This window comes from Nerophis ophidion, linkage group LG08 (assembly GCF_033978795.1).
Source record: "Nerophis ophidion isolate RoL-2023_Sa linkage group LG08, RoL_Noph_v1.0, whole genome shotgun sequence".
Classification (NCBI taxonomy): domain Eukaryota; kingdom Metazoa; phylum Chordata; class Actinopteri; order Syngnathiformes; family Syngnathidae; genus Nerophis; species Nerophis ophidion.
This window is the reverse complement of record NC_084618.1, coordinates 10,020,790-10,033,990: the sequence shown is the minus strand read 5'-3', so window position 1 is coordinate 10,033,990 and position 13,201 is coordinate 10,020,790. Positions and strand designations below refer to the sequence as shown.

Sequence of the window (13,201 nt, the reverse complement as noted above, 5' to 3'; positions counted from 1 at the left end):
CTTAAACCTCCATGGGCATGACTGCCCCCTACAGGACTGGAGTGCAACATATGTGCATGACTGCCCCCTTCAGGACTGGAGTGCAACATATGTGCATGACTGCCCCCTACAGGACTGGAGTGCAACATATGTGCATGACTGCCCCCTACAGGACTGGAGTGCAACATATGTGCATGACTGCCCCCTACAGGACTGGAGTGCAACATTTGTGCATGACTGCCCCCTACAGGACTGGAGTGCAACATATGTGCATGACTGCCCCCTACAGGACTGGAGTGCAACATATGTGCATGACTTCCCCCTACAGGACTGGAGTGCAACATATGTGCATGACTTCCCCCTACAGGACTGGAGTGCAACATATGTGCATGACTGCCCCCTACAGGACTGGAGTGCAACATATGTGCATGACTTCCCCCTACAGGACTGGAGTGCAACATATGTGCATGACTGCCCCCTACAGGACTGGAGTGCAACATATGTGCATGACTGCCCCCTACAGGACTGGAGTGCAACATATGTGCATGACTGCCCCCTACAGGACTGGAGTGCAACATGTGTGCATGACTGCCCCCTACAGGACTGGAGTGCAACATATGTGCATGACTGCCCCCTTCAGGACTGGAGTGCAACATATGTGCATGACTGCCCCCTTCAGGACTGGAGTGCAACATATGTGCATGACTGCCCCCTACAGGACTGGAGTGCAACATATGTGCATGACTGCCCCCTACAGGACTGGAGTGCAACATATGTGCATGACTGCCCCCTACAGGACTGGAGTGCAACATTTGTGCATGACTGCCCCCTACAGCACTGGAGTGCAACATATGTGCATGACTTCCCCCTACAGGACTGGAGTGCAACATATGTGCATGACTTCCCCCTACAGGACTGGAGTGCAACATATGTGCATGACTGCCCCCTACAGGACTGGAGTGCAACATATGTGCATGACTGCCCCCTACAGGACTGGAGTGCAACATGTGTGCATGACTGCCTCCTACAGGACTGGAGTGCAACATATGTGCATGACTTCCCCCTACAGGACTGGAGTGCAACATATGTGCATGACTGCCCCCTACAGGACTGGAGTGCAACATATGTGCATGACTGCCCCCTACAGGACTGGAGTGCAACATATGTGCATGACTGCCCCCTACAGGACTGGAGTGCAACATATGTGCATGACTGCCCCCTACAGGACTGGAGTGCAACATATGTGCATGACTGCCCCCTACAGGACTGGAGTGCAACATATGTGCATGACTGCCCCCTACAGGACTGGAGTGCAACATATGTGCATGACTGCCCCCTACAGGACTGGAGTGCAACATATGTGCATGACTGCCCCCTACAGGACTGGAGTGCAACATATGTGCATGACTGCCCCCTACAGGACTGGAGTGCAACATATGTGCATGACTGCCCCCTACAGGACTGGAGTGCAACATTTGTGCATGACTGCCCTCTACAGCACTGGAGTGCAACATATGTGCATGACTTCCCCCTACAGGACTGGAGTGCAACATATGTGCATGACTTCCCCCTACAGGACTGGAGTGCAACATATGTGCATGACTGCCCCCTACAGGACTGGAGTGCAACATATGTGCATGACTTCCCCCTACAGGACTGGAGTGCAACATATGTGCATGACTGCCCCCTACAGGACTGGAGTGCAACATATGTGCATGACTGCCCCCTACAGGACTGGAGTGCAACATATGTGCATGACTGCCCCCTACAGGACTGGAGTGCAACATGTGTGCATGACTGCCTCCTACAGGACTGGAGTGCAACATATGTGCATGACTTCCCCCTACAGGACTGGAGTGCAACATATGTGCATGACTGCCCCCTACAGGACTGGAGTGCAACATATGTGCATGACTGCCCCCTACAGGACTGGAGTGCAACATAAGTGCATGACTGCCCCCTACAGGACTGGAGTGCAACATAAGTGCATGACTGCCCCCTACAGGACTGGAGTGCAACATATGTGCATGACTGCCCCCTACAGGACTGGAGTGCAACATAAGTGCATGACTGCCCCCTACAGGACTGGAGTGCAACATATGTGCATGACTGCCCCCTACAGGACTGGAGTGCAACACATGTGCATGACTGCCCCCTACAGGACTGGAGTGCAACATTTGTGCATGACTGCCCCCTACAGCACTGGAGTGCAACATATGTGCATGACTTCCCCCTACAGGACTGGAGTGCAACATATGTGCATGACTTCCCCCTACAGGACTGGAGTGCAACATATGTGCATGACTGCCCCCTACAGGACTGGAGTGCAACATATGTGCATGACTGCCCCCTACAGGACTGGAGTGCAACATATGTGCATGACTTCCCCCTACAGGACTGGAGTGCAACATATGTGCATGACTGCCCCCTACAGGACTGGAGTGCAACATATGTGCATGACTGCCCCCTACAGGACTGGAGTGCAACATGTGTGCATGACTGCCTCCTACAGGACTGGAGTGCAACATATGTGCATGACTTCCCCCTACAGGACTGGAGTGCAACATATGTGCATGACTTCCCCCTACAGGACTGGAGTGCAACATATGTGCATGACTGCCCCCTACAGGACTGGAGTGCAACATATGTGCATGACTGCCCCCTACAGGACTGGAGTGCAACATAAGTGCATGACTGCCCCCTACAGGACTGGAGTGCAACATATGTGCATGACTGCCCCCTACAGGACTGGAGTGCAACATATGTGCATGACTTCCCCCTACAGGACTGGAGTGCAACATATGTGCATGACTGCCCCCTACAGGACTGGAGTGCAACATATGTGCATGACTGCCCCCTACAGGACTGGAGTGCAACATATGTGCATGACTGCCCCCTACAGGACTGGAGTGCAACATGTGTGCATGACTGCCTCCTACAGGACTGGAGTGCAACATATGTGCATGACTTCCCCCTACAGGACTGGAGTGCAACATATGTGCATGACTGCCCCCTACAGGACTGGAGTGCAACATATGTGCATGACTGCCCCCTACAGGACTGGAGTGCAACATAAGTGCATGACTGCCCCCTACAGGACTGGAGTGCAACATAAGTGCATGACTGCCCCCTACAGGACTGGAGTGCAACATATGTGCATGACTGCCCCCTACAGGACTGGAGTGCAACATAAGTGCATGACTGCCCCCTACAGGACTGGAGTGCAACATATGTGCATGACTGCCCCCTACAGGACTGGAGTGCAACACATGTGCATGACTGCCCCCTACAGGACTGGAGTGCAACATTTGTGCATGACTGCCCCCTACAGCACTGGAGTGCAACATATGTGCATGACTTCCCCCTACAGGACTGGAGTGCAACATATGTGCATGACTTCCCCCTACAGGACTGGAGTGCAACATATGTGCATGACTGCCCCCTACAGGACTGGAGTGCAACATATGTGCATGACTGCCCCCTACAGGACTGGAGTGCAACATATGTGCATGACTTCCCCCTACAGGACTGGAGTGCAACATATGTGCATGACTGCCCCCTACAGGACTGGAGTGCAACATATGTGCATGACTGCCCCCTACAGGACTGGAGTGCAACATGTGTGCATGACTGCCTCCTACAGGACTGGAGTGCAACATATGTGCATGACTTCCCCCTACAGGACTGGAGTGCAACATATGTGCATGACTTCCCCCTACAGGACTGGAGTGCAACATATGTGCATGACTGCCCCCTACAGGACTGGAGTGCAACATATGTGCATGACTGCCCCCTACAGGACTGGAGTGCAACATAAGTGCATGACTGCCCCCTACAGGACTGGAGTGCAACATATGTGCATGACTGCCCCCTACAGGACTGGAGTGCAACATAAGTGCATGACTGCCCCCTACAGGACTGGAGTGCAACATTTGTGCATGACTGCCCCCTACAGGACTGGAGTGCAACATATGTGCATGACTGCCCCCTACAGGACTGGAGTGCAACATAAGTGCATGACTGCCCCCTACAGGACTGGAGTGCAACATATGTGCATGACTGCCCCCTACAGGACTGGAATGCAACATGTGTGCATGACTGCCCCCTACAGGACTGGAGTGCAACATATGTGCATGACTGCCCCCTACAGGACTGGAGTGCAACATGTGTGCATGACTGCCCCCTACAGGACTGGAGTGCAACATAAGTGCATGACTGCCCCCTACAGGACTGGAGTGCAACATAAGTGCATGACTGCCCCCTACAGGACTGGAGTGCAACATATGTGCATGACTTGACTGCCCCCTACAGGACTGGAGTGCAACATATGTGCATGACTGCCCCCTACAGGACTGGAGTGCAACATATGTGCATGACTGCCCCCTACAGGACTGGAGTGCAACATATGTGCATGACTGCCCCCTACAGGACTGGAGTGCAACATATGTGCATGACTGCCCCCTACAGGACTGGAGTGCAACATATGTGCATGACTTGACTGCCCCCTACAGGACTGGAGTGCAACATATGTGCATGACTGCCCCCTACAGGACTGGAGTGCAACATAAGTGCATGACTGCCCCCTACAGGACTGGAGTGCAACATAAGTGCATGACTGCCCCCTACAGGACTGGAGTGCAACATATGTGCATGACTGCCCCCTACAGGACTGGAGTGCAACATAAGTGCATGACTGCCCCCTACAGGACTGGAGTGCAACATAAGTGCATGACTGCCCCCTACAGGACTGGAGTGCAACATAAGTGCATGACTGCCCCCTACAGGACTGGAGTGCAACATATGTGCATGACTTGACTGCCCCCTACAGGACTGGAGTGCACGTGCAGCACTTTTTATTGACCTTATATGAGACAAAAAGTAAATTATTTCCCTTTTTTTTTGCACCAAAACTGCTGGCTTTTCACATCTATTGTTATTGCAAGCGCTAACTCCGAGGAACTACTTTTCTGGCGTCGTGACAAATCGCCTGGTTCAAACCGCTCCTCCGACTCGCCAGGTGGTTTAGGCACTAATAACGTCGATAGCGACCCGTTGTAAAACCAAGAAGGACGTTTTGCTGATGGAAGGTTGTTGTCACAGATAGTTTGTGACCAACCCCAAGATGCAGAGAAGGCGGCAGGCATCGTAAAGGAAAACACGATTTAACAAAACACTAAGACAAAAGGCGCGCACAAGGCGAAAAACAAACTTGGCTATGAACAAACTAGCACAAAGGCTAACTGTGGACTAAAAAAACAAAACACTTACTGTGACATGAAGGGACTATGGCATGAGCAGAGTGAAAAGACGTCGACAAAGCTACAACGACAAGTGAAGTGAATTATATTTATATAGCGCTTTTTCTCTAGTGACTCAAAGCGCTTTACATAGTGAAACCCAATATCTAAGTTACATTCAAACCAGTGGGGGTGGCACTGGGAGCAGGTGGGTAAAGTGTCTTGCCCAAGGACACAACGGCGGTGACTAGGATGGCGGAAGCGGGAATCGAACCTGCAACCCTCAAGTTGCTGGCACGGCCGCTCTACCAACCGAGCTAAGAGACAGGTAGTGGTGGCATCGACACGACACGACAGGTAGCAACGACAATAATCCAGCACTGACAGGAAAACAAAGCAGGTAAAAATAGGAGCGGGCTGATTGACACCAGGTGTGGCCAGGTGCCAATCAGCCGCAGCTGAGGGGAAACAGCGCCCAGGGACAAAAGTAGGAAACCGACAAAATAAGAGCGCTTGACAGGAAACACTACACACACAGAGGAAACATAGACAGATGCAGAGGAAAAAACTAAAACATAGCCAAACTGTCGGGGACAATCCTGACAGTTGTGGTCTAAGACGAGACCTTGGTCAACGTTGACAACCCACCTGCTGCTGGCGGAGGGGATACTATACGGTTCTCACCTTGGCTCTCTGCAAATGGAAACGCTGCATAAAACCCGACATTTGCAAGGAGGCGTTGTTTTGTCCGCGAGTAGAGCACAGGTGCTGAAAGATACAACCATCCCGGCGAGAGTGGGCATTCTAAATAAGGACGGTTGCCGAGTCCGGCACTTGTTTGGCCCTGATCGAAACCCACCGGTCCCACAACGCCCGGTTGTCGACTAAGCAGCACTTTGGCACGTCACTCCAGAAGCACTGAGAGCGGACTCCATTACGGTGTATAAAACGCTTATGTTGGGTGTTTGTGGTTGAAAGCCCTATATGGAAGGAAATTTCGGTAAACGATACCTTTTCTGTGTGTTTGCTTGTTTTGTGTTTTTTTTTAAGCTTTTTGCATTATGGTCGTCGGCGAAGAACAATCTGTAAATTAGCCGCAGCGTTCAAAGTGTAGGAAAAAAGTAGCCTGGGATTATACGGTGTATAAAACGCTTATGTTGGGTGTTTGTGTGGTGGAATGGTTGCATCCCAATGAGCATTGTTAGCCACCGCTCGCTAGCCGTTGTTCACTCTTTAGAATGCAGAGAAAAGGGAGCGTTTGTGTGGTGACGTCTCTGCTGTCGCCCACAGTTCTCCACCGGAGGCGCTCCATCATGTCGGGTGACGACGCCCTCCTGCAGTGCGAGCTGCGCTCCAACTTGGCCACGCCCCGCTGGACGCTGGACGGCCGAGCGCTCCGAGACCCGGGCGAGGACTACCGCCTTGGCGCGGACGGCCTCCTCATCATCGGGGCGCGGCGGAGCGGCACGTACCGCTGCTTCGCCGTGGAGAACTCCGTGTCCGTCCTGGTCTACGTCTACACCGTGACGGTGCACGCCGACCCCAACTTCCCCGCCGGGACGACGCACGCCGCCGAGCCCACGACGGCCGCCGCCACCACGGTCCTCGCCGCCGCTCCCTCGCCGCCCGCCAGGCCCTCGCTGCGCACGTACCGCCACATGGAGGCGGTCTACGTCTCCCTAGTGGCGGTCCTGGGCGGCCTGTGCCTGGTCCTGTCCGTGGTCTTGCTGTACGTGAGCTTCTGCACCCGGCGCAGGAAGTACCCCGAGCGGGGCCTGCAGGTCCTGGGGGCCACGGAGAGCAAGAGGAGCTCCTTCTTCGAGCTGGCGTCCGTCTCCAGCCGCTGCAACGGCCGCCGCTCCGTCTCCACGCCCGCCTTCGGGGACTTCAGCGAGCGCTTCCTGCAGGAGGCGTCGCCGCCCACCACCCCGCCCCCGGCCCCGCCTCTGCCCATGCCGCCCCCGCTGCCCGACTTGGACTACGTCAACGGGCTCTCGGCCACGCTGCCCGGCGTCCTGCGCAAGATGAACGGCAACAGCTACGTGATCCTGCGGCAGCTGGACCGGGACGGCGCCTCGCCGCTCTGCCGCTCCTTCACCGAGGAACTGAACCGCATCCTGGAGCAGAGGAAGCAGCTGGACCTGCAGCCCGGGGAGAGCGCCACCTAGAGACTCTCGGACGCTCACCTTTCCCTCAACAACGCCGTGCTTCTGACAGAAACCACATCCGGTCCTTCTGCTCCTCAGGAGATCTAATCAAGATGAAGGTATTTTCCATCTTCTTCCACTTATCCGAGATGGGGTCGCGGGGGCAGCAGCCTAAGCAGAAGTCCGGACTTCCTGAGGCGTTCCAGCCGGGAGGCAACGTGTCCTGGGTCTTCCTAGGAAACTAAATATCTTATTTTTCTGTCGCCAGATGGTCTAATAGGGTGTCCAAAATAAAAAAAAAACAGTAGTGCAGTAGGCCTAAGTATCCATTAAAAACAAGGTTTTTGTACTTCATATTTTTCACCCACAGTTTGAACAGTCACACTGTGTTGGAATGTTCCTTTCATTCGTTGACGTACCACAAGATGAGAATTCCTGCGTTAGTTTGACAACGTGGGTGTTGTTGGTCGGGGGTGCTTTATCAGTATCATAAAGTGGTGCCATTCATCCGGAATTTTTTCATTTTGATTCGTCAAATCAGCACAAATTGTTTTGTTCTTTTTGTTTTGTAGTTTTTTTATGTTGCTGGTCAATTTAAATGCATTTTATTTATTTATTTATATTTAATTTGTCATTAATAAATGGTTCAAAAATGTTTCTAGTTGAAATGAGGATTTATTTGATTTTCCATCCATCTTCCGCTTATCCGAGATGGGGTCGCGGGGGCAGCAGCCTAAGCAGAAGTCCGGACCTCCTGAGGCGTTCCAGCCGGGAGGCAACGTGTCCTGGGTCTTCTTGCCCACCTCGGTCTCTAGGAAACTAAATATCTTATTTTTCTGTCGCCAGATGGTCTAATAGGGTGTGCAAAATAAATAAAAAAACAGTAGTGCAGTAGGCCTAAGTATCCATTAAAAACAAGGTTTTTGTACTTCATATTTTTCACCCACAGTTTGAACAGTCACACTGTGTTGGAATGTTCCTTTCATTCGTTGACGTACCACAAGATGAGAATTCCTGCGTTAGTTTGACAACGCGGGTGTTGTTGGTCGGGGGTGCTTTATCAGTATCATAAAGTGGTGCCATTCATCCGGAATTTTTTCATTTTGATTTGTCAGATCAGCACAAATTGTTTTGTTCTTTTTGTTTTGTATTTAAGTTTTTTTTATGTTGCTGATCAATTTAAATGCATTTTATTTATTTATTTATATTTAATTTGTCATTAATAAATGGTCCAAAAATGTTTCTAGTTGAAATGAGAATTTATGTGATTTTCCATCCATCTTCCATTTATCCGAGATGGGGTCGTGGGGGCAGCAGCCTAAGCAGAAGTCCGGACCTCCTGAGGCGTTCCCGCCGGGAGGCAACGTGTCCTGGGTCTTCTTGCCTACCTCGGTCTCTAGGAAACTAAATATCTTATTTTTCCGTCTAGATGGTCTAAAAGGGTGTTCAAACAAAAAAAAAACATGAAAAAGGCAGTAGCGCAGTAGGCCTAAGTATCCATTAAAAACAAGGTTTTTGTACTTCATATTTTTTACCCACAGTTTGAACAGTCACACTGTGTTGGAATGTTTCTTTCATTCGTTGACGTACCACAAGATGAGAATTCCTGCGTTAGACAATGCGGGTGTTGTTGGTCGGGGGTGCTTTATCAGTATCATAAAGTGGTGCCATTCATCCGGAATTTTTTCATTTTGATTTGTCAATTCAGCACAAATTGTTTTGTATTTAAGTTTTTTTTATGTTGCTGATCAATTTAAATGCATTGTATTTATTTATTTATATTTAATTTGTCATTAATAAATGGTCCAAAAATGTTTCTAGTTGAAATGAGGATTTATGTGATTTTCCATCCATCTTCCATTTATCCGAGGTGGGGTCGCGGGGGCAGCAGCCTAAGCAGAAGTCCGGACCTCCTGAGGTGTTCCAGCCGGGAGGCAACGTGTCCTGGGTCTTCTTGCCCACCTCGGTCTCTAGGAAACTAAATATCTTATTTTTCTGTCGCCAGATGGTCTAATAGGGTGTCCAAACTTAAAAAAACATGAAAAAGACAGTAGCGCAGTAGGCCTAAGTATCCATTAAAAACAAGGTTTTTGTACTTCATATTTTTTCACCCACAGTTTGAACAGTCACACTGTGTTGGAATGTTTCTTTCATTCGTTGACGTACCACAAGATGAGAATTCCTGCGTTAGTTTGACAATGCGGGTGTTGTTGGTCGGCAGTGCTTTATCAGTATCATAAAGTGATGCCATTCATCCGGATTTCTTCATTTTGATTTGTCAATTCAGCACAAATTGTTTTGTAGTTAAGTTTTTTTATGTTGCTGATCAATTTAAATGCATTTTATTTTTTTATTTATATTTAATTTGTCATTAATAAATGGTTCAAAAAATGTTTCTAGTTGAAATGAGGATTTATTTGATTTTTTTTAAGGCAAATTGATGCACTTGAAGTCTTTTCTGTGATGGACTACAAACAAGTTATTAGGGACCGGGGACCCTATTGTATTTGTAAGGTTTTATTATTATTCCGCCACCTCTTTGAGCTGTAATTTGACCCCCTTAAAATGCTTCAAAACTCACCAAATTGCCATCTAATCAAAAAAACTAAACTTAAAATTGCGCTCTAGCGCCCCCTAGGAAGAAACACAGACAAAACTGCTTGTAACTTCCGTTAAGAATGTAGTAGAGACATGAAACAAAAACCTCTATGTAGGTCTGACTTAGACCTAGATTCCATACTCTGACATCCTTCAGCAAAAATCAACAAGCAGTTGGCAAAAACGCCTTCAAAACAAAAGTTTCCTAAAAAATGCATTTTTGCCTCTTTGAGCTGTAATTTGACCCCCTTAAAATGCTTCAAAACTCACCAAACTGGACACACACATCAGGACTGGCGAACATTGCGATCTAATAATAAAAAAAAAAAAAGAAACTCAAAATTGCGCTCTAGCGCCCCCTAGGAATAAAACACAGACAAAACTGCTCCTAGGAAGAAAACACAGACAAAACTGCTTGTAACATTCGCTAGGAATGTCGTAGAGACATTAAACAAAAACCTCTATGTGGGTCTCACTTAGACCTACATTTCATTCATTGACATCCTTTAGCAAAAATCAACAGGAAGTTGGCAATTCCCCCTTCAAAACAAAAGTTGTGTAAAAACCTGTCACCTCTTTTCAAACATTATCTCCTCTGAGCTCGTTTGTCGTGTCGGCTTCAAACTCGCACAGGAGAGAGATTGAACCCTTCTGATTAAAAGTTGAGAAAAGAGTTTTAATAACTGCTCCGGTTTTGATTTTACGAGCCTTCAAAGAACAGCTGCGCTGATGCTGCTGCCGTCTCAAGATGGCCGCTTAAAAGCAGGAAGCACCAGCGTGACCACACAATGCAGAGAAGGTAGGTACTGTGAAGGTAAAGATATGTTTTCTGGGTGAAAGAAGGAGGCAACAGTTTGACTCCAGGATACAGAGAAGGTAGGTAAAGTGCAGGTAAAGATATGTTGACTGGGTGAAAGAAGGAGGCACCAGTTTGACTCCAGGATACAGAGAAGGTAGGTAAAGTGCAGGTAAAGATATGTTGACTGGGTGAAAGAAGGAGGCAGCAGTTTGACTCCAAGATACAGAGAAGGTAGGTAATGTGCAGGTAAAGATATGTTGACTGGGTGAAAGAAGGAGGCACCAGTTTGACTCCAGGATACAGAGAAGGTAGGTAAAGTGCAGGTAAAGATATGCTGACTGGGTGAAAGAAGGAGGCAGCAGTTTGACTCCAGGATACAGAGAAGGTAGGTAATGTGCAGGTAAAGATATGTTGTCTGGGTGAAAGAAGGAGGCACCAGTTTGACTCCAGGATACAGAGAAGGTAGGTAATGTGCAGGTAAAGATATGTTGACTGGGTGAAAGAAGGAGGCAGCAGTTTGACTCCAAGATACAGAGAAGGTAGGTAAAGTGCAGGTAAAGATATGCTGACTGGGTGTAAGAAGGAGGCAGCAGTTTGACTACAGGATACAGAGAAGGTAGGTAATGTGCAGGTAAAGATATGTTGTCTGGGTGAAAGAAGGAGGCAGCAGTTTGACTCCAGGATACAGAGAAGGTAGGTAATGTGCAGGTAAAGATATGCTGACTGGGTGTAAGAAGGAGGCAGCAGTTTGACTCCAGGATACAGAGAAGGTAGGTAATGTGCAGGTAAAGATATGTTGTCTGGGTGAAAGAAGGAGGCATCAGTTTGACTACAGGATACAGAGAAGGTAGGTAATGTGCAGGTAAAGATATGTTGTCTGGGTGAAAGAAGGAGGCAGCAGTTTGACTCCAGGATACAGAGAAGGTAGGTAATGTGCAGGTAAAGATATGCTGACTGGGTGTAAGAAGGAGGCAGCAGTTTGACTCCAGGATACAGAGAAGGTAGGTAATGTGCAGGTAAAGATATGTTGTCTGGGTGAAAGAAGGAGGCATCAGTTTGACTCCAGGATACAGAGAAGGTAGGTAATGTGCAGGTAAAGATATGTTGTCTGGGTGAAAGAAGGAGGCAGCAGTTTGACTCCAGGATACAGAGAAGGTAGGTAATGTGCAGGTAAAGATATGTTGACTGGGTGAAAGAAGGAGGCAGCAGTTTGACTCCAGGATACAGAGAAGGTAGGTAATGTGCAGGTAAAGATATGTTGTCTGGGTGAAAGAAGGAGGCAGCAGTTTGACTCCAGGATACAGAGAAGGTAGGTAATGTGCAGGTAAAGATATGTTGACTGGGTGAAAGAAGGAGGCACCAGTTTGACTCCAGGATACACAGAAGGTAGGTAATGTGCAGGTAAAGATATGTTGTCTGGGTGATGGCAGTCAAAGTGTCTAAATGTGTGACTTCTTAGAGGCTGGCAAGGACTTTGGGAAGTTTCGATACAGGTGCCCAAGCCGATATCACTCCAGAAGTCAGATGGACCGATACAGGTACCGATCACGGGTTGACCATTAAGAAAAGAAAACTGAAAAAGGCCACTGGGCCGCACTTTGGACACCTTTACTTTATCACGTCTCTGACTTGATACTTCTGTTGGTTTTGTGACGACATTCTGGAGATTTGAGCGTAAAAAAGTTGTCACATTCTTAGTTTTTTGTTTTTTTTTAACAGAATTATTGTAACTTACCTTTTATGCAAAATGGTGGCCACAAAACTACCATTGTTGTTTTTACAGTGCATTACTGTAAAGGGAACTACAACTTATTTTACTGTAAAATTCTACTGATTGAACTACAAGATTTTTTTTTTCTTTGTAAATCCTCCAGTTTTTTTTTTTTTTTATTGTTATTTGGGGGGAAGGTTTTTTTTTATTTTGTTTGTTTTTTTACAGTGCATTACTGCAAATAGAAAAACAGTACTACTTTTATTTTTACAGTAACATTCTCGTGATGGACCTACAATAATTTTTTGTTCTGTAAATCAAATCCTACAGTATTTTATTTTTACTTTTTTTCACAGTGTAAAATAATAATATATAAAATATTAATATCAAATACTGTAAATAAAAAAACAGTACCACTTTTATTGTTATAGTAATTTTTGGGGGATTGACCTACAAGTTGTTTTTTTTTGTAAATCCTACTCATTTTTTAATTTTATTTAGGTTTTTGTTTTACAGTGCATTAATGTAAAAGGAAAAACAGTACCAGTTGTTTTTACAGTAACATTCCAGTTATATATATATATATATATATATATATATATATATATATATATATATATATATATACGTATGTATATATGCATATATATATATATATATATATACGTATGTATATATGCATATATGTATATATATATATATATATATATATGTATGTATATATACATAT

At 47.3% G+C, this 13,201-nt stretch overlaps 1 protein-coding gene across 1 annotated transcript in view; it reads left to right on the top strand.

The window, feature by feature from the left end:
* Positions 1-9,648, top strand: part of sema4gb (sema domain, immunoglobulin domain (Ig), transmembrane domain (TM) and short cytoplasmic domain, (semaphorin) 4Gb) — a 66,757-nt gene extending 57,109 nt beyond the window's left edge. The window contains exon 14 of the mRNA XM_061907664.1: positions 6,507-9,648. Within this exon, the coding sequence (XP_061763648.1) occupies positions 6,507-7,384 (878 nt within the window). The 3' untranslated portion in view covers positions 7,385-9,648. The remainder of the gene's footprint in view (positions 1-6,506) is intronic.
* Positions 9,649-13,201: the final 3,553 nt, after the last annotated feature.